This window comes from Callorhinchus milii, unplaced genomic scaffold, assembly GCF_018977255.1.
Source record: "Callorhinchus milii isolate IMCB2004 unplaced genomic scaffold, IMCB_Cmil_1.0 Scaffold13, whole genome shotgun sequence".
NCBI classification, from domain to species: Eukaryota; Metazoa; Chordata; class Chondrichthyes; order Chimaeriformes; family Callorhinchidae; genus Callorhinchus; species Callorhinchus milii.
In genome coordinates, this window is record NW_024704754.1 from 17,181,885 (window position 1) to 17,207,350 (window position 25,466).

Consider the following 25,466-nt stretch of genomic DNA (forward strand, 5'->3'; position numbering starts at 1 on the left):
GGAGCTGTGTGTGGTGGGGGTGGCGGGAGAATAATATATTAATGCTTGGGTTCCCCCATGATAAAATTGGACAGGAAATATAAAACTGCTTAGGGGGGGGGGGGGGGGGGGAAGAGAGATTAAAAGCATGATCAACAGGGAGTTTTAGTCCCTGGCTTTAAACAGAAAGCATTTTGTACTATAAAGTGCTGGGGGGGGGGAGGCGGGGAGGAGTGGGGGGGAGAGGGGGGGGTTAAAGTGGAAGGAAACACAGGCCCCCCCACCCCCTCTTTCTCACACACACACGTACATATATATATATATATATACCTGCCATTCTGTACATAATACACAAGAAACCTAACTGAGATGTATCGATGTGGTCGTGTTGTGCAATGGGGACACAAGTTCTTCGATGGACACGTAGGTCCCAGCTACGAAACCCACGCAGCCCACCACGCTGATCACCACGTTCTTGAGGATGATCCACCGGCTCAGGCCCTCGCTGTAGTAGGTGGCGATCTCGAGGAGGGGGGGGATGATCAGCGCCAGAGCGCTGCTGCTGACAGACCCCACCAGCGTGATCACGATTCCCAGGTGAGGGATTAAGACGGCCAAGGAACCTGGAATGCCCAAAAGGAACTCGTGACTGCAAAGAACTTTCATGTGTTAAAACCGGCGACTTGTAATTCACACAGCGCCATTCACGCGGGGCTAAGACCTCGGAGCGCTTAACAGTGGCCGAGCTGAGGGGAGGTGACCGCAAACCACTATTTGAGACGTGATAAGGCGCTATATCAAATGCAAGGATTATTATTGGATGGATTACTGCCCTGAAATTGTCCTTTACAATTCTAAACCGATGACCTGTTGTTCTACTGTCTTGTTCCATTCCAAAGTATCGTTCTGGTTTTATTTTTTTCAAATCAGGTTTAAAACGTTACATACTTGTGAAGTTTTGCTCATTCTTAAAAGTAGCTCCTCTATTAAATACAGTCAAACGAAAGGCTGCAAAAGTGTCACTTCAAGAGACTTTTGGTTGGTGAGCGAGTTGGTAATCAGCGCTGGAAGCCCGGAGATCAAGGAGCTTAGTTTACGAAGGGACGAAAATTTCCTGATCTCAGTGTTTCGACCAGAAAGGGAATCATCAATCACGGAGTCCGGAGGGAAAGAAATTGGAAGTTGCACACTGCAACACCCAAGCGAGGCTATTGCATTGCACAGAAATAGCATTAGAGCCTCTTTGCCGGTTCAAACAGCAATACGATCTCATCCTGAAAGCCTTTTTGAAGTAGTTCCAAAGTGACGTCTTTATTTAAAAGGCCGTAAAAAGCATCTGAACAAAGACCAGGCAAACAATGAGCAAACAGTCTGGCTGGCAAACATCTCACCCCATCTCAGCACCAGCATTGTACACAGTGGCTCAAGTGGTGCATTGTAAACCACAGGTCTCGTTCCGTGGGATACCAGAGGCATTAACGCATGTTAATTCGAATTCACTGTGTTGCTCCAGCTCAATTGCCTGCAAAATACAGCCACTACACACGTAATATAATAATAATAAACCTTTCATTTGAAAAAGAGACTGGGAATTGCGCCCAGCAGTGTCCCACAAACAGCCGTGAATTGAGGAGGGATCATAACCCAACGCTTAACCTTATCTTCCTCTTCCAGATGACTAGCATTTCCAGGCCACTGCAGGCTCAAAGCGAGTCCATCATCCACTGCTTTGATGCCCAGCTCAAGTTAGTCCAAGTGAAGTGGTGTCAAAATGCTCGTCTTCATTTACTGAACTAAATACACTGACGCCAGAGTCTGACCACTTTCGACCAAGCTTCAAAGCCTCCTGCACTACAAAGAAAGAAGAAGACCAGAAGATTTTAGAGCAATGTCCTCCCTGTAATTGATATGGTATTTCTGTTCGAGTGATGTCTTGTAAGATTGGATCTCAAGGCAGCTGAATTTCAGAACTGAAGGCTACTTTGCCCATCCTGTCTGCGTTGGTGCTCGCTCTACCAAATACTCAAATCCTATTCCTGTTCTTTCTCCCATTCCTGCACACCGCTCCCCCCCCCCACCCGAAGCTTAAAAGCTATTAGTACCAACAATAAACTAGAAGGAACAAGCAGTGAGCACGTCCTGCCCAGCGAAACAGAGAAAACATCAACCCATCATGGTAAGATCGTCCTAGTTTCCAACTACAACACGCATTTGCTTTCCTGCAGTCATCCTGGATCCTGTATTCCTGTTTTTCAATTACATCTGGCAATTGAAGAGGAAACAACCTTGACTGTAAAGCAGGCACTTCGTAACAATTACAGACATGATCAGACTCGCTTTCAGCTCCTTGTACATCTTCAACCCACTACAGGGAGCTGAGCTGCCTTGAGCTCAATCTTGCCCGGAGCAAAGATTAGGAGAACGTAGCTGATGAAATGTGCGGGTAGAGAAGAGATCTGGTGGTCTGACAGGCTTGTAGAGACTAGCTAATTAATCCTGAACCTCAGAAGACCTTGATGGATACCGCTTAACAGTGAAGGTGCATCAGTATGACTATGTTATCAGCTATGAACCACCATGAACTAAACAGATGCTGTTGAGGATTAGCAGCAGCTCATTCCATTCACTGCTTCTTTTGACAGCTTCATCAGATCCACATGCTTAATAGTTTCATCAATGCAACAGAGAAACCCAAGCCCGAGGGTCTGTGATGAGATGCTGAAGGATTGGACAGCACGTATACGTGGTGAAGACAAAATAATAACATTGCTCGACAATCCAAATCACTGCTAACCCTGCACTATAACAACAACATCTTGTACTTATATAGCGCCCTTCACGTTGGATGGCATCTCGGAGAGCTAATCATAATGCTTAATAATAATCCTTGTCTTTGCTTTAGTGCCTTATCGCATCATTGAGACGCTTCAAAGAATATATTATAAAGTGGATCGACTGCGTATTTTGTGTGCGAAAAGCAGCAGTCAATTGCGCACAGCAGTGTCCCAGAAACAGTCGTGGATTGAGTGACCGCTTTTTGTTTTGAGGGATTATTACCCCTGGGAAGCAATCCGCTAATCGACTAAACAGAGGCGGGTGGAGTAAGGAAACCCTCCTAAGGTTTCACCCCATCCGGGAATCAAACCCGCGTCCTCTCGCGTGCGAGGCGAGCGAGCTAACCACTATGCTGTGGGAATTCCACGATATGCAGCCTTTCATGTTGGGAGGACATCTCTAAGTGCTCAAACTATCGAATCTCTCTTCTCCCCAAACACAGCAACGGTGAAGAAACTGGTGCAGACGCAGAAATAAAAAGGAGACTTGCTGTATATTTCTGACTGTACATTTTCAAGGTAGGGTAATCAGGGGAGGATAAATAAAGTTATTCAATGGAGAATTAAGACATTGGGTAGACAAAGAATGAATATCTTATCCACGCTCTTCTTATGACAGGAACGAAGGGTTAAGATAGGCTTTCAGACGGGAACTTTGTAATATGTTCTCAAGGAGCACAGCCTAAACCGGAGGCCTTGCGAAAGAACACTTTAGAAGACAGTTATCTTCGGTTAATCCAAACCAACTCATTTACGTGAAGTGGATTTATCTCAATTTAACAGCAGGAAATGAGCATCACATAGCGAGCAGCCTTCTGAAGGGGACGGTGAAACTCATATTTAGCGATTCTCCCTCCCACCCAGGAAAACAAACACCTTGTGTAGTACTCACAGGTTACCAGAACCAGAAAGGTTCTAACGGCCAGGTCACAGGCCAGCACCCAGCGCTCGGAGACCCGGGACACCACGAACGGGACGATGATTTCTGCCGCCACGAAGAATTGCAAAGCGTAGGTGATGAAGATCCCGAACGAGTACAAAATCTTCACCGACTGGTACAGCCTGTTCGGGGTGGGGTGGGGGTGGGGGGAGAGAAAGCGAAAGATGGTGCAGAGTTAAACCACAAACGTCGGTTCCTTCGAGACCAACAGCTAACATTATCATAAGAACAACAACAGTACTAATAATCCTTGCATTTGACACAGTGCGTTTCACATCAGGACGATGTCTCAAAGCGTCTCAGACGCAACTTTCTCCCTGCATTTAACATTAACTTGCTTTCGCTGTTGAGCACTCCGAGAATTGGTCCGACCTGTCCAATGCAAATACAAATTGTTGTTGTTATTGTTCATGCCCTCAAGTAGCTGTGTGTCTGTGGGCATCTTCTCAGGGAGAGAGTGCGCATTCCATTCCAGACACAAGGAAATTTCCCAAGTGTAGATGGCACACGTATGTGGAGTTCAGTCCGCTTTGGATACTCTTAAGCACGGCGATGGGCTTCCACGTGCGTCAGACAAAATACTACCCAGAGCCAAAAGCACGATGCATCAGATAAAGATGACCTTGCGAGAGCCCGGGATAAGATGGTAAACGGACGTACAAGAGAAGTGAGTTGAACGCTGGGGGAAAAAAGTGAGAGTGGTTCTCGATGAATAGAAGGGGCTAACAAAAGAATGCAAGTCATTCAACAGCTAGTCTGAAAGCAGGAGCAATTTCCACGCGGACACGGACAGGGAAGGGAGAAGAGATGGAGCAGAGATGATTAATAGGTTAGAGGTACAAGGGTAACGCAGCAGATTAGGCTATCGACTCGAATACAGGATGATCGATTGAGAGCGTCAGTGTGGAGTTACTGTGGATTATAAAGTGGAATACATGCAAGGAAGTTAGACACGCCGGGCATTGGAATAAAGCAGATTACTGACATACAAATTAGTTATTTAATCGGTGCGAAGGGGGGAGAACAGACCTGAGGGAACCTGCTGCAGATACACTGAGTGGCTTTCTCCCACAATGTACACACAGTCACACGGTGTTACGACAACAACAGTATATCCTGTGAAGCGCTTTGAGACGATGTGATAAGGCGCTATGTCAAATGCAAGGATTATTAGTAGTAGCAGCGTTAAGTGGATGGAGTGGGGAGGGAGGGGAAACTGTGCTGGGATGGATGCGATGGTCAAGGTCGTTGCAGCCAGATATTTAGGTCACTAGAGGGAAGTTGCCTCAGGCTGTGGAGTGGAGACAGAGGTAACTGAGAACAGACAGAATTGGCAGCGCCCTGAGCTAGATAGATTGATGAAGCTTATTTCTCTGCACAAATGTGTACAAATGAAAGAAACGTCCATCTGTGACGTCCTCCCCGTTGAGAGAGCCGAGTCTCAACTAATAGCTGAGAAGTTGCAGCTGCAACAAAGAAGGCAGTATTTCATGCTAATCGACACCAAATCAATCGGGAAGATAACAGGAATTACGATGTGACCAGAAAAAAATCTGATCTACTTTACGCTAAACCAACTGACCGAGTTGCCAAACTAACAGGAAGCTCACCCTAACGCGGCAGAATCAATTCCAAACAGCGTCCCATCCAGCAAAGCACATCCAACATACAATAACGCCATTCTTCTCAATAAGATGTATGAAACGACAACGCAAATGCTTGAATCCCAACACACTAACGTAAACCTGTTCCGCCCACACAGCTGTGGGACAGCTTGGTGCAGAGTCTAATTGAACTCGGATTTCTTTACGGCTGAAGAATGAGCGATGTATGCCTGCAGCAGAGCACCCAACACCGCACAACACTAGCAAAGGCACTTTACATAGATTTTACGTACAAGTTCATTACAAGGCACGGAAGCAGGGCACACAGCCCAACCAGTCCGTGCCAACGTTCAAACTCAACGAGTCGCCCCGCCCCCGCCCCACCACACTCCTTACTCCGTCCCACACCCTTCTACCTCACTTGTGTATCTAACGAACTGCTTCTGTACTGTCGATTGAAGGTGAGCGTTTACCCGAAGGCTGGAGATTGTTCCGTCGCATCAACGCCAGGAGACCAGTTTTGGATGGCGAGCTTCCTACCTCCCCAAATTAAGGGCCGCGCACCGGATCTTTGATGCCACTGAGACGAGGTAGGTTGGCTTCTTTTACAATCAAAACCCTCTCCCATGCAGACTCTGTAACGCGAGCGAGGCCTCAATGAAACAACGAGGCAACTGGGAACCCTCAACGACAGAAGGAACAGCACCGAGGAAGACACAGAAAAGGCCCACCAGGCACGGCTCACTCGACTATCGTGCTATTCGCGGCAGTAAAGCCACGTGAAGGAACTGAGGTGCCCATTTGCTTTCACTGAAATCGGCACTGCTGCCGGCGTCTTTCCTGCTGGAATAAGGATATCAATCCACGACTGTTTGTGTGGGACGCTGCTGTGCGCGCAATTGGCTGCCGTGTTTCGCCCACAAAATATAGTCAATTCATGTACTGCTATACTGTAGTATAGTCTGTGAAGCGCTTTGAGACGTCTCGAAGACGTGGTAAGGCGCTGTATCAAATGCAAGGATTATTATTATTTAGATTACATATCTTTTCCCGACACAGCAACTGCTGGGCAGCCAGCACGGGGTTGACACGTTTTGGGAAATTAACTTAGAAATATATCCTCGCATTTGATTCAGAGTCTCACACATAACTGCAGGGAAAATGCAGTAGCCAGCTTGCAGACATCACGTGCCCACAAACCATCGAGTGAATGAATGAACTTGAGGGCAGATCTCATAAATGTTCTCTCACTCCTCCTCCACCCAAACACAGACACACACACACGTATTCCCAGCCAATTTGCACACCGACATCCCACAAACAGCGAAGGATTTATCTGGAAGGACTGTTGGCCAGGATCCTGGACGAAAATCTCGTTTTACCAACCTGCCCCGCGCTCTCTGCTCAGCAGGCGCTGGCCTGCTCTATGTCTGTCCCGGCCTTGCCCACCCCACCATCGGCAGTCAGGCCTTCAGCCTTTCTGCCCTCACCCTCTGGAACTCCATCCCTTCGCCTCATCCCCTACCCTGCCTCCTTCAAGGTCCATCTCAAGAACTTCTTTGACTGTGCCTTCAGTCATCCTCCCACCCCCAGCTCGGGTGCAAACCCTTCACTATCCAGTGCCTTGGGCGTTCTCCCGACGTGAAAGGCTCTGTGTAAATGCAATTTGTTGCCTTTGTCTTTCTCGAACAATGCCATGGGATCTTTAAGCGTCCACCTGAACCGAGACAGTGTTGGACCTGGGTTTAACGTCACATCCGAAGGACGTACAGCTTTTAGCTCACTGAAGAAACTCTTCTGCTTGGAGTATAAACAGCTTCCAGCTGGTTATCTAATTTAACAAGCCCTGCATTGCGAATCAAACATGCAACAGAAACATCAGTCAGAAAACCGGTCAGCATAACTCTCTGATATACAAATTGCTGTTAAGACTAGGATTGCACGCCTACAAAAAAATTGGTCTCCGAGTACAAAATTGGTCTTATTTGAAGGTCAACATTTGCCTACAACCAAACCCGTGTGATGATGTTCTCCCCTTATAGGCAATCAAGATTGCTTTCATCACACAAGAGCCCACATTTACCCGCATCAAAGTGCAAGGTGATTGATTGCGTTATCCACTTTGAATGTAAAGCGGAACAGCCTTACGCATTTTAACGGCATTAAAAAGAACATATTGAAAAACTCCCTAAGTAATGAGCAATCTCTTTATATGCCTCCACAACGGAAATCACTACAAGCCATTTGGCACGAAGCTCTCAGTTATAATTCAGATTTCACTATTCCTCGGCTCACAGCCTCATTTTTTTTAAGCCGCAAAGTGTTTTTTTTAAAGAAATCTCCTTAAGCCATCGCAAAAGAGTTAGACAAATATGAGAGCAATAAATCTCCCCCTTCCCCCCAATGCCTCGTATGCTTGACGAACAGTAAAAGAGTCAGACTACTCAATCCCGCAGAGCTATTCGAAGAGTTTCTCTCTCCCGTTGTCCTGACCAGCAACACCCCAAATAAAATGAATCACTCGCTCTGTGGCTGTTTACGGGACATTGCTGTGCACAAATTGGCTGCCGCGTTTCACCCGCAAAAATACAGTCACACCACTTTACTATGTATATTCTGTGACGCGCTTTCAGACGTCTCAATGACGTGATAAGGCGCTTTATCAAATGCAAGGATTATTGTTATCGTCGTCGTTTTAGTGACTGTGTTGACCTAATCTTTGCTGTCGTCAGTTAGCGCTGTGTGTCACACAGCGCATGTCGACACCACCTCCCCTTTCCTACAGCGAGGCTGGCCTGCTTTCAGAAACTTCAGAAAGTTCTTGTTCTGAAGGTCTTAGACTTTGTTAATAATCTAGGAGGAGAGCTCACAAAGCAGCTACGCAACAAATTAAAAGGCAGTCGACGGCAGTCCGCCTGCTTACTAGAGCTGCAGCGATTCCGAGGCGAAACTCAAACTGGGAATGCAGATCGGAGACAACTCCAAAACTCTGGTTGCCCTTGTTCGACGAAGCCTGGGCTCTCAAACAGCTTACTCAACACAAACGCAGGCAAACAGCTGGAAGCGACAGCTGGACTGTTGACGTGGCGAGTTCAGCCGTCCAAAACAGCCGCCAGCAAATCCTCCAGCAAAGCTTCGACGCTTCAACTGCAAACTCGCCGTGAAGCTAAGCCCCTTCATTCACAGTGCGTGTGTCTGTCTGTCCGGTTTGCTGTACCTTTTGACTACTCATTCGGAAAGGCTTTCCGCAATCTCCTCTAAATCCCTCTGCTCTGAGCAACACCAGGCCCTCGCGCTCCAATCCTTCCCCTAAGCTTTTTTTTCCCCCCCCAACCCTTCGCACACCAGGCCAGATTCAGGTCAACTCATCGTTCAGGTGGGTCACCGTGACAAGGTCAACCTTTGAAAGCTAAGTTTTTTTTGTGACTCGAGTGGGAAGACCAGCCTCTAAATTAATAGTCCGTTTAGAAAAGTGAAAGCTTGGGACCTAATTCTATGCTATTTCTAAGAAAAGGGGACTAGAAGAGACCACAGAATCAGACCACAGAGAAGGCTGCTGTAGAAACACAAGTTGTGATTGGCATTGATTTGGTTGGGGAAAGAAGGTGAGACAGATAACGGGGCAAGGAGCGGAGCTGGGGTGGGGGGGGAGGGAGGGGTGTATAAAAATTTATAAGATAAATCTGTACTGGAAATTGCACTGCGCTGAACGCAAGCAGTTTTATCAGTAGTGTCAAAGCACCAGACTACGGGGGCGGAAAGCAGTCCTCGTTTCCATCCGAGCTGCAACACCATTCGAGCAGCGACGCCCTTGGACACTCTCGACAGACGATCACCCTCCCTCGGTTCCCATCTCTAGTTCGGGTTCCAAAGCCAGGATCGTTAAGCGCTGTGAGAAGTCCTCCCGACACGAAAGGCGCTCTCTATACCGGTGTAAATTTGCGCTGCAAATTGTGCTTTACACGTATTTGTACCGAAACACTTACCAGCAGGCCGGCAGGTTGAGGGTGACACTTCCCTTGATGGCCTCCCCAAACCTAATGTATCCCATGACTCCCAGACTCAGGTATAACATTGTGACCATCGACATGCCTACGCACAGAATCAGGGGAAATTCCTGCGGTTTCTGCATCTTGTTTTCCAGTGGAAGGACCTTAAAAAAAAACAGACGACGTTTATAAATAGCCATTTAATGTCCACGCTGTCTCTCAGCTTGGAGAGGAGGGACAGTGGGGGGGGAGGACGGAGGGGGATATTTTGTGATGCGTTAACTAACACACTTGTGTGCTAATTAACACAGGTCAATCAATCAATCCAGCAACCTTACACCATCTAACACATTTTGTTTCGCCGCCCACCAAATGCAGTCAATCCACTTTACAGTATATTCTGCGAAGCGCTTTGAGACGTCTCGAAGACGTGATAAGGCGCTGTATCAAATGCAAGGATTATTAGGATTATTATTATCTCTGCCTGTGCCAGACAAACAGAGCCCAAAGGCTGCTCAAAGGCTGAGTCTGACAAACCAGCCACAGTGGATGTTCGGCTCGTGGAGCAGGAATGACGGTGAGAGAAATGGCAGCTTTTAACCAAACAGGAGAGTAAACCACAGTAAATTTGGTACCACACTGACCAGCGGTCCAGTGTTTTCACGCAATGTGGGGTGGTTCATTCCCGCGACGATTCATAGAGTGCCGTGCGCATTTTGACTGCCGCGTTCCCCCATGAAATACACACAGTCGCATCACACTGCCGTACATCCTCCGGGGGAGCTTCAAGACACGACAAGGCGCAATATCAAAAGCAACAATTATTATTATTATTAATAACAGTAGTATTATTATTATTCTATGAATTACTCACCACGCCGATGCCCTCGAATGCAAATATGGCCGTCCCAAAAAAGAGTGGATACTTTTTCCATCCAGCCACGTAAGGAAGGGTGCTGGGATCTGGAATATTCTGTAAAACGATAGACAGCTCAGCGCCTGAATATAACCAGTGGTTAGCGCCCTCAGCTCGCAAGCGACAGACCTGGGTTTGATTATCGTTGGGAAAGTTTCTTTACTCCACCCGCCTCTGTTTACCTAGCAGCAAGTAGGAATCCGGTTGTTAGTCAACTGGCGGATTGCTTTTCCAGGGGTGAAATTTCCTTCAAAGAAAAATAAAATAATAATTTGGTCGCTCAATCCAAGACGGTTTGCGGGGCACCACTGTGTGCAATCGGCTGCTGCATTTCGGCCACAAAATATACACTCAACTCACTTTACAGGGTCTTCTGTGAAGCGCTTTGAGACGTCTCGATGACGTGATAAGGCGCAGTATCAAATGCAAGGCTTATTATTGTTATGATTATTAATGTTAAATGTAGCCTGTACCAATTGATTCAACGAGAGCTCTCAAGCGTAACTGGCGCTCTCAAATCCATGGGCAGGGGGTTGAAGGGGAAACCTTGGGAGTTACTCACAGTGCAGATGAACTGGTAGATCAGGATCAGACTGACGAGCATGGAGAGGTTGGCGAGGGTGCTGAACGGAGCCAGGCATTTCAGGTTGCGAATGAAGGCCAGCAGGATGATGGGCAGGAGGAAGCAGACCATGTACAGACGGTTGTCCATGGTGTGGGTTTCTGCCAGCGTACCGTTCTGGTGGCAATTGCTCGTCGTGGCGTTGGCCACCTCCACGACCTAAGCAGAAAGTCAAACAGAAAGGCTTAACCTACACTTTTAATGACACAACAACCCGCATCTACCCAGCGCCCCCTCAGGCGGGGGTAGCTTCCCAGATCGCTTGACAGTAGCAGAGCACGACCTCGAGCCCGGGGTGGGTGGGTGGGTGGGGGGGGCGGAGGCGGGGAGTGGGGAGCGGTTAGGTGGGGGGGGAGGTGACCGCAAACACGCTCAAAGGGGAAGGTCTTCAGGCATGAACTGAAAACAGGAAAGGAGGGGGCAAGGCGGCGGAGAGATTGAGGGCGAATGTTCCAGAATTTCGGGAAGTAGTGGCTGAAGGCGAATTAATTAGCAGATCTGAAACTCGACAAACACCCACCATCCCACGATTCGACTTGGGGAGGGAGGGGAGGGGTGAGGTAAGCGGGGGGTATCCATGTTGAGCAAGGTGCCCTGTGTGGGCCTCGTGCCTGTTACTCGCACACAAGCTGATGAGAGTTACGTGGCCAAGCCTTTCTGATTTCAACAGAAGGCGGCTACTTGCTGGTGTCATTCATCCCCCTCCTGGTTACCCATTCCAGCTAGTTATTGTCCTTTTCATAAAGAAATAGTCGCCTGGTGTGTTTTCAGAGCGAGTTGATAAATATCCCCAGGGGAACAGAGGGATCTTGAACACGTGATGGGCTGTTGGGGGGAGGGAGGGGGAGGGGAAACTTTACACAATATCAACAACTACTTGCAGAACGCACCTCACTGGGCAAAGTTATACAACGCAAACTTACATTCCAGTGTCTTTCGCATCCCGAAATATAAATATAATATAAATATAAATAATAATAATCCTTGTACTTGAATACAGCGCCTTATCACGTCATTGAAACGTCTCAAAGCGCGTCAGAGGATACACTGTTCAGTGAATTGACTGTATTCCGTGGGCGAGGGTGACCAACCTACCTGCTTAATGTTGTCGGCCAGAAACACAAAGTACACGCAGCAAAATCCGAGCTGCGTGATGATCAGGAAGAAATCCACGAGCCGCCTGCGGAGACACACACACACACACGTTATATTTTAATCACACAAGACATTCAGCACGACTTTTGGCGAATGGGCAGTAGAAATAATAATAACCTTTGAGACGTCTCAGAGCGCTTCACAGAACGTACTGTAAAGTGGAGTGACTGTGTATCGTGGGGGCGAGACGCGGCAGCAATAAGCTAAAGCAGTGAGCTTTATTTGAGAGCCCCCACCCTGTCGGTGAGGTTGGGGAGAAGCTTAGAAGATTCGGGTTTTCATTTGCTATTAAAGGACAATTAGTCATCTTTTTAATTCACCAAAAAAAACACCTGTTTTTGTGTGTGTGTTTTTGGTGGGAGGGAGGAAATTGCTCGGAATGTAATTTTATTGTGGTAAGGTAAAGGCGGGGGTTGGGGGGGTCTAACCTTTTAGCTGTTGAGGGCCAGATTGCCTATTTGAAATGTCCGTGGGCCACATAAGCAATAATTTTGTGTTTCCCTCGTAGAAACAGAAGATTAACAGGTTACGGATGAAATGAAATGGAGGAAGGTGGGGTGGGGGGGGGGGGGGGGAGGTGATGGTGGATGATCATCTTCAATTTAATGGTATCCCTGACCTAGTGAAAAGCAGGTGAAATCGCACATTGCTTTGACAAAGTTCATCAAGAACAATTTCGAGACACTTGCGATGGTTTATTGTCATGCGGACAAGGACTGATATCAACACTGATTTTCTTCCCCTCCCTCTGTCTCCTCGCAGAAATCCTCTCCTCTCGCCCAGACCCACTCAATGCCAATCCAGTTGCAACTGAACACAATTTTACCTTCAAGCTACGAAGGATCGTTCAAGTCAGGACCGCGAATTGAACGCAAATTTTGATCCGGGTTCGGAAAACAAGAGAGATTTTAAAATGGAGGGAGGGGACCAATCCTAAAGCATTCTGGTGGGTTGAATTGTCAATCCCCTTTAAAATCCGTTTCCCTCACAGATCAAACGGCAAAGTACCTTCCCCAGTGCGAATGTTGCTTGAGCCAGGGACTGGGGCACTCTTCCAAGCTACACATCACCACGTTTCCGTAATCCAGAAAAGGTTTCTGTAGTCTGTAAAACAAACCACAAGACAGTGAGACACCGGGTCCTTTCACTATCAAAATTGGATCTACTTTGCTGAACAGGTCGGACCTGACTAACATGCAACCACACTGACTCACACGAGGTAATCACAGAGCCGCAGCTTGGGACACATTCCTAATACCCAGTTGGTTATAACAGATATAATAATCCCTGCATTTGATCCGGTGCTTTTCACGTTCGAGAGGTCACCTCAAAGCGCTTGACACTGGGGGCCGGGGGGTTTAGAGTAAACCGTAGAGACTGTATATTTTCTAGGCAGCCAATTTCACAGAGCAAATGCCCCACTACATAAATACCCCACCAGCAGCAAAGTGAACGACCGATTTCATCTGAGGCACTGTTGGCCAGGGAACTTGTGAGCTGCTGCTAACCGTGCAAAGGAGTGTTATTGTGGCCGCTGCTCGTTGTGCGATTTCTTTGCCTGCGGCCGGCCTGAACTTCAGCAAAGGGACTCCTTTCCCCTTTGAGTCAGTCCGTCACCGGCAACGCCGCAAAACGTTCATGTCAGTCTCAGGAGCACTTTTCACAGGACTGTTTGACCGACTGTAAAAGAGGATCGTGAATAAACTCATTCCCATCGCCCAGATGCTCACGACACTCGGCTCCCGGTATGACGGTGACATCTAGAGGAATTTTGCAATCGTGCACTCGACAGGACGCCGAGACAGAGGGGAGAGTCTTCGAGAATTTATAGATTGATATATATATTTTTTTTACACACACACACGTACAAGGGTTATGAAGACATCGAATGCTCCACCGAGAAAACACTTGTCGAAGCAGAATCTGAACCAAAGGAGCAAAACCCCACGAAACATGGTATTCTGGGCTCAACGTCCAAATTATATTGGGGTGGTGGGGGGGGGGGGAAGAAAGGTCAATTTCCAGGTCGTCAGGTTGCCTCAGACCTAGTTTCCTGTTGTACGCGATCGCCAGCGCCACAGAGCGTCCTGCCACTATCACGACTAGGAGACAACTTCCAGGTTGTCATCACTTCCTGCGCTCTGCACTTCCTTCCCGGGAAACGGTAGCGACGGCTGCAACCCGAAGACCCTCAAAGTCAGCCAACTTTAGCCCCCCCCACCCCCGGCGCTTCCCCTTCCCGGGTGGGGGGGGGGGGGGGGGAGAGAGCCAACTGCAGGCTCCCCGGGGGCTCAAACTGTCTTACTTTGTGAGTTTTGGGTCTGTACTACTTAAAAGGGGAACTGGCCGACTATCTGGAAGAGAGAAGAGGAAACGTGTGAAAGCCCGGGGTGGGAGCGGGGGAAGTGAGAGGAAGACACGATGGATCTACTGTAGAGATGAGATGGCAGAGCCAACGACTGGCCTCCTTTGGCACGAGACAATTCTATCACTAACCACGGGGACTTACTTGGCGCAGAGATGGTGACTGCACTTCACCAGCAGCTGCATGCAGTGCACGGCCACAAAGCCCATGACCACCAAGCTGACGGGACCGAGCTGTAGAGAGAAGCACACGTCAAGCAACGGGAAAGAGTATCAAGGTTATAATTAACTATTACGCCGGCCGGGCATTCGATTCGACTGTTTTTCCTGGATAATAACAGTCGTTGCGTTTGTTATTGCGCCTCGTCGTGTCTTCCGAGACGCCTCAGGGCACTTCACAGAATATCCTGCAGAGCAAATTGTGGGCGAACCGAACCCGGTCCTCTCTCTTGTGTGTGTGTGTGTGTGTGTGTGCGCGCGTGTGTGTGTGGGGGGAAGGAACCAGAAGGGCCGAGTGAGGATTGAGTGGGGTAGGTTTGCAACATCTGATGCGAGACGTAGCTGGGGAGTTTGGCCTACAGGGTGTTAAAGAAGCTTGCTTGTCTGGATGTGAATCAACCAGAATAAATATTCAGGATCTCACCTGAATAGATAAAAATACCATGGAGACGGGATCTTGTTATTGCACAATAATATCAGGTGCTTTGCAACTCACAAGGGCTCGGCTATGATCTCACCCACAAACACTCACCGCCACTCACATTCGGAGGTTGCCCCCATGCTAACAAACCCCCGATAAAACCGGTGGCGTCCCGGAGCGCGTGACAGGGACCCTGATGTCGAGCTGGTGAGAGGTGACCGTAGGCACGGTCGAAGAGGAAGGTCTTCAGGCGCGACCTGAAGACGGGGGAAGGAAGGGACAAGGCGGAGGGGTTGAGGGAGAGTGTTCCAGTTTGGGGGGGGGGGCGTGGTGGCTGAGAGCGCGGCCACCAATGGTGGAGCTAGTAGAGGAACACTGCTGTGGGCTAGTAGAGTGATGGAAGGCAACTCACCACCAGCCCTGCATTCTTCACTGCCAGAGGCAGGCTGAGAAGGCCGGTTCCAATGTTGCCTTTCAACAAGTGGATTAATGTCTGAAAGGACCTGGAAATCAAGAAAGCAAGAAGATAATACAGTACTCGGCTCCACGGGATATAGGGCTTGAGAGCTTACCAGCCGATTACATCTCTCACGCTCTCTCTCTCTCTTTCTATCCCCACTTCCATCACATATCTCTGACCTCGCTCCAACCAAAATAGCAAATATCGCAAAAGTTAAGACTCTTTTTTTTCTCCAGCACAGCACTTATAAACAATAATAAACCTTGTATTTGATCTAGCGCCTGATCACGTCTTCCAGACGTCTCCAAGCGCTTCAAGGAATACACTGAAAAGTGATTTGACCGTATGTTTTGTGGGCGAAATAAAAAATAAAATAAAATAAACGTTTGCTCGACGAAATAAGACCAAGGTCCATCCAGTTCGCCTTCCACCATCCTGGCAGTCGCTTGCACATGTCACGTCCCAAACTCTATACACTGTATCCCGAGATAGTATTATTCCCTGACAGAAAGCTATGTAATTTGCTCTTGAAAGAGTTGCCTCCTTCTGCTTCCACCGTCTCCCTAGGAGCCTGTCGCATACATTTACTGCTCGCTCACCGAAATAGTGTTTCCACAGATTTGCTTTGAATTTACCTCCCTCTCAGAGGCGGTTGGGTGGGGAGGACTTGTGAGGACGACGGGGGGAGGGGAGGGGAGGGCAGAGACCACTTACGTTGTCCCAGTCCTTTCGCCGATACGCTGATACCTGCCGCAGGAGTCGGACTGGATTGAGGAGAAATCGGGCAAATCGGAGGAGGAGCTCTGGCTGTCGCGGATCGGGCTGGCTTCAGTGGAACTGTAGTCGGTACAATCTTCGTTCCTCAGCCTTCTGGCGGACATGATGGCTCTGCCCTCTGCGGGTTTCAAGAGGCAAGCGGAACAGATGAACGACAGCGCGGGTGCCAAGTCAGGACTGTCTAGCGCCTTGAGATGTCCTTCCAAAGTGAAAGGCGCTATAGGTAAAGGTGCGTCAGCCTGGTTCAGTGTCACTTCAGGATCTGAACTCATACAGTTGAAGCGGGCACTCCAAAGCAGGGCTAGTGGTGTGACGCATAGCCAGATGTGCCGTGCTTTGCATCAATCTGTTACCCCGTGGAATTATTCAAAAAGCTGAGGGAGTTTTGGCCGGAGTCCAGGTCAACAATCTCCCAAGTAAAATTGATCATTCGCTTCACGGCTATTTGCGGGACATTACAGAGCGCAAAACTGTCTGCCACGTGAGCCCAAAAATACACTCCACAATCCGCAGCAAATCCGGTGGCGCTCTTTGGGACGTCCTCCTGACGTGAAAGGCGCCACACCAAACGCAAGGATTATTACTCTACCTGTCGTGTAAAAAGGCCCGGAGGTGGATCGGGGATAGCGCGGTGGAATAGACGGGTTGTTCCGAGAGCTGGTGCAGACTCGATGGGCCGAGCGACCTCCACCTGAAAAAAAATACTTCTAAGTTTGACTGAGGAAACAAAAGAGTTCACGGCAGGACATCGCGCTGTTCTTTGCCAACTGATTTGCCAGACGGGGGAGCGGAAAGGGGGAAAGGGGGCAAAGTAGAGAAGGTGGACGCCCCCTTGATTATCAAAACGAAACTCAGCGCCGGCAACGGAGAGGAAGTCATCACGGGATTCCTACACCGACACCGCCAAACCTCACGAGTGAATCCACTCCCAGTTCTCAAGCACGTTTCTGCTGAGTTCCCCACCACACGCGACCAAAAGCAGAACCATTACATGTGGCTACATGACCGCCTTTGACCACCAAACACTTTCGCTTCCCGATGATTCAATTGAGATGGGGGGGGGGGGGTTATGTCATATGCTTTTGATTCCTTTCCAATTATTCTCAGCGATGAGGTGATTGCACCAAGTTAACCCCGAAGGCAAGAACGAGACGGTGGACGTCTCGAAGACGTCTCAGAAAGGGCAGCAAACGCAACGTCCCGTTCAATCGCGAGTCGTGCCCTCGGCTCTCGACGACTCGGTCGGGGACTGAGACCGGCAACGGTCAACCGGTCGGGGTCTGAGCACTGACGGGAAGCCTTTGCGGATTGCGGAGACGCCACACCCTTCCCCCCCCCTTCGCTCACCCACCGGTCAAGACGCCTCATACCCATCCTCTCTCAGGGACCCTCCCGTAGCTCAGCGGTGAGAGCACTCTCTCGCCTCGCAAGCGAGAGGACCTGGGTTCGATTCCTGGCTGGGGGTGGGGGGGGGGGGGGGTGCGAAACCTTGGGCAAGTTTCCTTACTCCACAGGTCTGATAATAACCGCCCCCCCACCACCACCACCAGACAAAAGAAAATAATAATGTGGTCACTCGATCCACGACTGTTGGTGGGGACGCGGCGGTGTGCAATTGGCTGCGGCCGCGTTTACGCCCACAAATTATACAGTCAGTTGACGTCTCGACGTCCCCCCCCCCCCACCCCGCACACGCACTCCCTCCGCACACGCCCCCCCACCCCGCACACGCACTCCCTCCGCACACGCCCCCCCACCCCGCACACGCACCCCTCCCCCCCCCCACCCCGCACACGCACCCCCTCCGCACACGCCCCCCCCCACCCGCACACGCACCCCCTCCGCACACGCCCCCCCCAACCCGCACCCCATCCGCACACGCCCCCCCACCCGCATGCGCACCCCCTCCGCACACGCCCCCCCCCACACTCCGCACACCTCCCCCCCCCACCCGCAGGCGCCGGGTCAAACACAAGGATTATTATCGTCATCGTCATCATTGCCATTATATCTCTCTCTCTCTCTCCCTCGAGGATTCTCGCAGTTATGACGACCGAAATCTTGCCAACCAGTTCCTGACGCAAAATAAAAGGACCGCCCCCCCCCACCACCGCCCCCCCGCACACGCAACCCCGCCCCGCACACGCAACCCCACCCCCGCACACGCAAACCGCCCCGCACACGCAACCCGCCCCGCACACGCAACCCCGCCCCGCACACGCAACCCCGCCCCGCACACGCAACCCCGCCCGCACACGCAACCCCGCCCGCACACGCAACCCGCCCCGCACACGCAAACACCCCCTACCGCACACGCACACCCTCCGCACACCTCCCCCCACACCCGCAACCCCCCCGCACACGCACCCCCTCCCACACACGCACCCCCTCCACCCCGCACACGCAATGCCCCCGCACACCCCCCCCCACTCCGCCGCCCTCCCTCCCTCCCTCTCAGGGTGACTGGTTCTCGGTGTCTCGGAAGTTTTCGGGAACAAAGGAATCTCTGGGAGTGAATCACTGCCCAAACCAAAGGCCCTGAATCCATCCCCGGGGCTCCCCCCCCCCCACCGGGGGCTCCCCCCCCCACCGGGGGCTCCCCACCGGGGGCTCCCCCCCCCACACCGGGGGCTCCCCCCCCCACCGGGGGCCATTCTCTACACAAAGCAGCTCCCAGATAAGCCCCACAGCCCCCCCACCCCACAGCCCCCCCACCCCCACAGCCCCCCCACAGCCCCCACAGCCCCCCCACAGACCCCACAGCCCCCCCCACAGACCCCACAGCCCCCCCCACAGACCCACAGCCCCCCCACAGACCCCACAGCCCCCCACAGACCCCACAGACCCCCCACAGCCCCCACCCCACAGCCCCCCCACCCCACAGACCCCACCCCACAGCCCCCCCACCCCCACAGCCCCCCCACAGCCCCCACAACCCCCCCCACCCCCCCACAGCCCCCCACCCCACCCCACAGCCCCACCCCCCCCCACAGCCCCCACCCCCCCCCAGCCCCCCCCACAGACCCCACCCCACAGCCCCCCCCACCCCCCACAGCCACCCCACAGCCCCCCACACCCCCACAGCCCCCCCACCCCCACAGCCCCCCCACCCCCCACAGCCCCCCCACCCCACAGACCCCACAGCCCCCCCACCCCACCCCACAGCCCCCCCCACAGACCCCACCCCACAGCCCCCCCACCCCCCACAGCCCCCCACAGCCCCCACAGCCCCCACCCCCACAGCCCCCCCCACCCCCCCACAGCCCCCCCCCCACCCCCCCCACAGCCCCCCCCACCCCCCACAGCCCCCCCCACAGCCCCCACAACCCCAACACCCCCCCCACCAACAGCCCCCCTCACCCCACAGCCCCTCCTCAGAGGGATCTCTCTCTCTCTCTCTCTCTCTCACCTGTGTCTCTCACTCACTCTCTCCTGAGTGGCCCCGAACGCCCGCAGCTCGGCCGGTCACGTGACCCGCATTGTCACGTGCCGATCAGCTGACCTGTCACTCCGACCCCGCCCCCAGTCCTCCAGCCCCGCCCCCAGACCTCCAGTCCCGCCTCCAGCCCCGCGCCCCCAGCGCTCCCCCTGCCGGCGGCTCCCGGCACTGCACCACTGCCAATAACACCACCAATAACAACAATAATAACAACAATAATAACAATAAAACCAATAATAATAATATTAATAGCAATAACACCACCAATAACAATAACAGCAACACCGACAATAATAATCACAATAAGACCAACAACAATAATAATAACAACAACACCAATAATAATAACAACAATAACACCAATAATAACAATAAAAATAACAACAATAACACCAATAATAACAATAACGATTCTTGCAATTGATATCGCGCCTTATCACGTCTTCGAGACGGCTCAGTGGGACGTCTAGAAGACGTGAAAAGCGCTATATCAAATGCAAGGACTATTATTATTATTATGTGTTAATTTCTGGTTTGAGGTTATCAGGTCGCAAAGAGATTTGCAAACGACGCAAATAGAACGGTCGCTCCATCACGCGGTCACTCGCTCCAATCCACGGCTGTTTGTGGGGGGAACGCAGCTGTGCGCGATTGGCTGCCGCGTTTCGCCCAGAAAATATACGGTCACTTCACTTTCCCGTGTATCCCGTGAAGCGCTTTGTGACGGCTCGCGAAGCCAAGCAATGGGAAGTGGAAGATCGTCCTATTTCGATGATTCAGCGCCTCCCGGCGTGAAAGGCGCTTCGCAAATGTCATTTTTTGTTATTGCGGTTGTTGCATTCATCATTGTCCCGGAGCCAGACATGACTTCCTCTCTGCTGTTGTGATGCCTCAACGTTTGCCTCAACCACAAGCTCAGAAACAGTTCCTCCGAGACGCTTTGACATTTCACAATTCCCTATTACGTGGCAAAAAATGAAGACACTTCTCCGCTGCAGATCTGCCGCCACCGGAGAACGCAATCCAATGTACATTTATGCAGCATCTTATCTTTTCGAATGGCGCCTTGGGATCTTTAACGTCCACCTGAACCAACAGACGGGACCTCGGTTTAACATCTCATCCGAAGGACGGCACCTCCTCCAATACCACACACACCCCCCCCCCCACCCACCCCCACCCCAACACTGCATTGGTGTGTCAGCTTAGACTGTGCGATTCCAAGGCCTGACAACGTGGGAGCTTGAACCCACAACCTTCTGACTCAAAGGCGAGAGCGCGACCGACTGCCCCGGACTGACACGCGCCGTATGAAAGCAACAACGAAATAACGTGAGATTCCTAACGAAAGGCTGGCACGAGTGTTTTCAAGGCTGAATTCGATTCTCCATTCCTTCCGCAGCGACAATTAGAGACCCTTGCATTTGACGTCGCCTCTTGTCCGCCTCTTCGCGACGTCTCGAAGAGCGCTTCACGGAATGTACTGCGAAGCGCAGTGACCGTGTAATCCCGTGGGCGAAACGCGGCAGCCGGTGTTGCGCACAGCAGCGTCCCCGCAAACAGTCGCGGATTTGAATGACAAAAATTATCATTATTTTTTTTTGGAGGTGTTGGGGGGAGGTAGGGATTATAACTCCCTTTCTGCGGAAGGTCACCTTGGGAAAACACTCATCGTAAAATAGGAAGTGCAGTGCAGTAAATTGATCATGTGGACTGTGGTTTGGTTTCAGCTGCCATCGCCACTGAGCTGAGTCGCATTTTTCTTGCGCGCAGCTGGAATTGTTTTGATCATTTATTTTTAAAAAAAACTACTTATTCAGCGTTAAATCGTTTCTTTTTTTTTGTGGGTGTGGGGGGTGGGGGGGTTTGCAATCCAGCGCTAGGAATACTCCCCGATTTCCCCCCCCCCTTTTCGCTGCGCGCAGGGAACCCACTTCTTTTCCCAAACCCCTTTGGGTGAAAGGCAATCATGTCCCTGTTCCCGTTCCTGGTGGTTCTGTGTCTCAGTCCGTGTGCAGTGCGGGGCAGCGCGAAACCAGCTCAGCAAAGGGTAAGTGCGTCTCAACCTCTGTGAAAAAAAATGCAACGAAACAGACCAATGTGTGTGTTCCTTTTAACTCTCGTCTGGTGGGTGGGTGGGTGGGTGAACGGGATGGGCTTCCTTCTAACCCCCTCCCACCACCACCCTTTAAAGCCAAGGTTTGCTGTTCTTTTACAATCCAAAGCGAATCCCCCAGCCCAGCCCCCCCCCCCAGTCCCGGCCCCATTCCCCCCCAAGCAAAAAAAATCTGCCAGAAGATAAAAGAGATTTCGAGTCGTTTTGCAGCAGAAGGGTTGAATCAGGGATTCGGTGGGTGTGCGGATTTACAACCACCATTGCTCACCAGGGGTTAAGTGAGCAACGCTGGTTTAACTCTCCCTGCAGTGTGCAATCCCGACCAAGCGCTGATTCCTTTTTAAAAGCACAAACCCCAAGAGATTCAGGTCATCTTAAACCAGGAACTAACCAGCAACTGCAGAATTAGTTTAAATGTATGTGTGTGTGTGTGTGTGTATACGTACCTCTGTGCGTGAGAAAACTTTTAACCAGCAAAGGGATGCATTGCTAATCAGGTGTCCCACGTGCTTCCTGATAACTGGAATATGGAATAATAATATAAATGATATAATAATAATATTATAATGACGTAATAGAAAGCTGTTTAACTATGCCGACCGTGAAAAACAGAAGTGTTAAGGTCTCTGTGCAGTAATGTTTCAACGCCTTGGGATGTCCTCCCGACACGAAAGGCGCTACACAAGTGTAATTTGTTGTTGATTTTCTATCCATTGTAAATGTCTTGTGACGGTTACTGTGGTTGACGTTCGCTGAAGCTCCGTTGTTCAACCTTAACCCCGAGGAACCATATTGTTTCTCTCGGACGTCGATCTCCTGTCCACTGCCCCCCCACCGCACCGCACCGTCACACCCTCCAGCCTCGCTCACTCCTTCGATCCTCCCTTCCCCCCTCCCCCACCTCAGCCCCCACCTCGTGCCCAGCTCGGCCAAAACATCCGAGCTCCTCCGCTCGGCTGGCTCTGGCCTCCTGCTTGTCCCTCGCTCCCTCCGCTCCACCATCGGCGGCCGCACTTTTAGCCGCCACACCCCGAAGCTTTGGAATTCTCTCCCCAATCCCTCACCTTGCCCCCTCCTACCTCTCCTTTAGATCACGACTGAAGACCGTCCTCTTCAACCGTGCTGACGGTCACCTCCCACCTCCCTCCCCCACCCCCGGGACGGCGTAAGGCTCCGCCACTGTTGAGCGCTCCGAGACCCTGACCCGTCCGAAGGCCGCTGTGTAAATGCAAACTGCGGTTGTTGTAAAAGTTGTATTTTTCAGGTTGTCCGGGTTGGAGCCTTTTCCTGGAATAACTGCGGCGGTGGGAAGGATCCTGGTACAATTGCGTATCTTTCCATTCGTCCCGATCCGGTTAATATTCCAGGGGTTCTTCGAGTCAGTGCCATGGCATCGACCTCCGTTATCCTCTCGACCCCCCTGAAGGTATTTCAGAAACTTCAAATCACAACGTTCTCTATCGCAGCCCTCTCACTCGGTCACTCACTTCACAGTGGCCTGTGGGACACTGCTGCGTGCGAAAGGGCTGCTGGCTTCACCAACAAATGCACAGTCACCGAATAATAATGATAATCCTTGCATTTGATACAGCGCCTTATCACGTCGTTGAGACGTCTTAAAGCGCGGCACAGAATGTACTGTAAAGCTGTACATTTTGCAGACGAAACGTCACTCTGTCAATACGCTTTTACAGTAAATTGAGACGCTGTACCAAATGCAAAGCTTCTTTATCTAATTATTTATTTAATCTGTCACCGCTTTGCTATGACCAGCGCTTCAGCATTTATCCTCCACTTACTCCACTGCATTCTCATCCCAGTTCCTCATAAGCAGCATTCAGAACCAATAATAATCCTTGCAATTGGTATCGTAATCTTTCCCATTGGGAGAATGTCTCAAAGCGCTTCACAGGATTAACTGTGAAGTGCAGTGACTGTGGTATTTTCTAAACAAACACAGCAGCCAATTTTGCACACAACAATGTCCCCCACAAAATAGCCTCGAAGTGGGTTAGAAAGTTCAACCGGGTCTAGATTTAACTGATAGATATATTTACCTGATTTACTCATCTATATCTCTAAAAGCGTCCAGAATTTGGCAAATTGTGAACTTCAGTCTTAACTTTGAAGTGGGCTTTACTGTGGTGCTTAAAATCGCTCTGGGACGCTACCTGCATGGGGGGCACTGTGTAAATGCAAGTTGTTGTTGTAAAAGAATTCCTACACACGTTCCCAGATGAGACACGCCGGAGTCTCGTGTGACATCGCTTCTTCTCCCTCGCCTCCTTCAAGACCGGTTTCAAGACCCTCCTCTTCGATCGTGCCTTCAGTCGCCCTCCCACCTTCCTGCCTTCCCTCACCCCCTACCCCACCCCTCCCCCCCCTTGCTCGGGTCCTGCCCCCTGACTGTCCAGCGCCTTGGGACGTCCTCCCGACGTGAAAGGCGCTCTATGCATGTCATTTTGTTCTTGTTGTTGGTGGTGTTGATATTCAACCCTTCTCTTTAACCCCCAATGCAGGTCAACGTAACGTTGCAGAAGGAAGTGGCTGGAACTTGGGTGAAGATTCCGTGCGTGGAGCAGATCGGAAGCTGCACTTACGAAGACGTCTGTCGTCTGCTCTACCTGGCGATCCCCCCCGGACAGAGCTGTCCTGAGCCGCTGGCGACCTATGGAATTCCATGTCACTGCCCTTTCCAAACAGTAAGAACCATTTGCCCTTCACCGCCAGCGAGAGGAATGGGAGTGCATCTGATTTACGTAGCAATGCTCAGCCCATCTGCTCTGTCCTGTAATGCCAATAAATGATCCCACTCCAGTCTATTACTCATATCCCTTTATTGGGGTGAAATTCCATCCAGGTCTATTTATGTAGCATTTCATATAATAATAATAATAATAATAATCATTTTGCCTGCAAACAGCTAGCGGAATAACATTTGTCTTCTTGGTTTTCAGGGCAGCTATACTCTACCCGAAACAAGCTTTGACATCCCCAACTTGGATGTCCCTTACTGGCTAACCAACGGCGACTACAAGGGCAAAGCAGTGATGAGCAGCGGCAACCGAGAGCTGGCATGTGTCGAGCTCTCCTTCTCTTTCAAAACCACATGACGTTCAGTCGTTGTATTAAACACCAAAATGTACAGCTTTTGAATTGAAAGTAAATGCGAAGCGTTCATTCGTTTCACTTGTTCTTTTTTACTGACTTACTGGTAGTTGGGTGAGGGCTGGGATTCTTCCCCGATATTCCTGGAAACCGAAGCAGGGAGGGGGTCCTAGTCGGACAAGCAGCGGGAAGCTTGCCAATGCTTAGCTCCAACATACACTCTGTGCTCTTAACCCATGGTGATGGGTTTCTGCACATGTTAGACACTTGACTGACCAAACAGAAGGTATTATCACTCTCATTGAGGTTCACTCACTCTCAAGGTAAAGATCATTTGACACTATCGAACCAATTCATTCGCCTGCAAAGTTTCTGAACTAACTGAGGTAACGGTATGCTACCCATTTAGATAAATAAATAGATTTTCGATGCAAAACATATGTGTTTATAGGCTCCAAAGCAATTTCGCTCAAGTGTTGGGCGAACGGAAGGAACAACTGCCGGACAGTTGATTCACACACAA

The 25,466-nt window shown here is 50.7% G+C and overlaps 2 protein-coding genes across 7 annotated transcripts in view; one reads left to right on the forward strand and one right to left on the reverse strand.

Annotated features, from left to right (window-relative positions):
• Positions 1-314: 314 nt before the first annotated feature.
• The window catches only part of slc36a1 (solute carrier family 36 member 1), a 42,153-nt gene continuing 17,001 nt past the window's right edge, over positions 315-25,466 (reverse strand). For all 6 annotated transcript variants that reach the window (XM_042339925.1, XM_042339924.1, XM_042339929.1 and 3 more), the window contains exons 3-13: positions 16,870-16,971; positions 16,218-16,398; positions 15,456-15,546; positions 14,549-14,637; positions 13,048-13,143; positions 11,980-12,064; positions 10,825-11,043; positions 10,221-10,319; positions 9,344-9,510; positions 3,706-3,875; positions 315-602 (exon numbers count right to left, since the gene is read on the reverse strand). In XM_042339925.1, coding sequence (XP_042195859.1) covers positions 340-602; positions 3,706-3,875; positions 9,344-9,510; positions 10,221-10,319; positions 10,825-11,043; positions 11,980-12,064; positions 13,048-13,143; positions 14,549-14,637; positions 15,456-15,546; positions 16,218-16,398; positions 16,870-16,971 — 1,562 coding nt within the window. In that variant the 3' untranslated portion in view covers positions 315-339. The remainder of the gene's footprint in view (positions 603-3,705; positions 3,876-9,343; positions 9,511-10,220; positions 10,320-10,824; positions 11,044-11,979; positions 12,065-13,047; positions 13,144-14,548; positions 14,638-15,455; positions 15,547-16,217; positions 16,399-16,869; positions 16,972-25,466) is intronic.
• On the forward strand, positions 21,543-25,021 carry LOC103184129 (ganglioside GM2 activator). Its single transcript, XM_007901992.2, has 4 exons — positions 21,543-21,769; positions 23,100-23,261; positions 24,355-24,537; positions 24,793-25,021. The coding sequence occupies exons 1-4, from the start codon at positions 21,689-21,691 to the stop codon at positions 24,946-24,948; spliced, it is 582 nt and encodes a 193-aa protein (XP_007900183.2). The 5' UTR covers positions 21,543-21,688; the 3' UTR covers positions 24,949-25,021.

What these genes read in the sequence shown, in the direction of transcription:
- LOC103184129 (XM_007901992.2), top strand. Translation starts at nt 21,689, where the DNA reads ATGTCCCTGTTCCCGTTCCTGGTGGTTCTGTGTCTCAGTCCGTGTGCA. An exon ending in CGAAACCAGCTCAGCAAAGG is followed by an intron (nt 21,770 to 23,099) that starts GTAAGTGCGTCT and finishes TGTATTTTTCAG; the next exon opens with GTTGTCCGGGTTGGAGCCTT. An exon ending in TCCTCTCGACCCCCCTGAAG is followed by an intron (nt 23,262 to 24,354) that starts GTATTTCAGAAA and finishes CCCCCAATGCAG; the next exon opens with GTCAACGTAACGTTGCAGAA.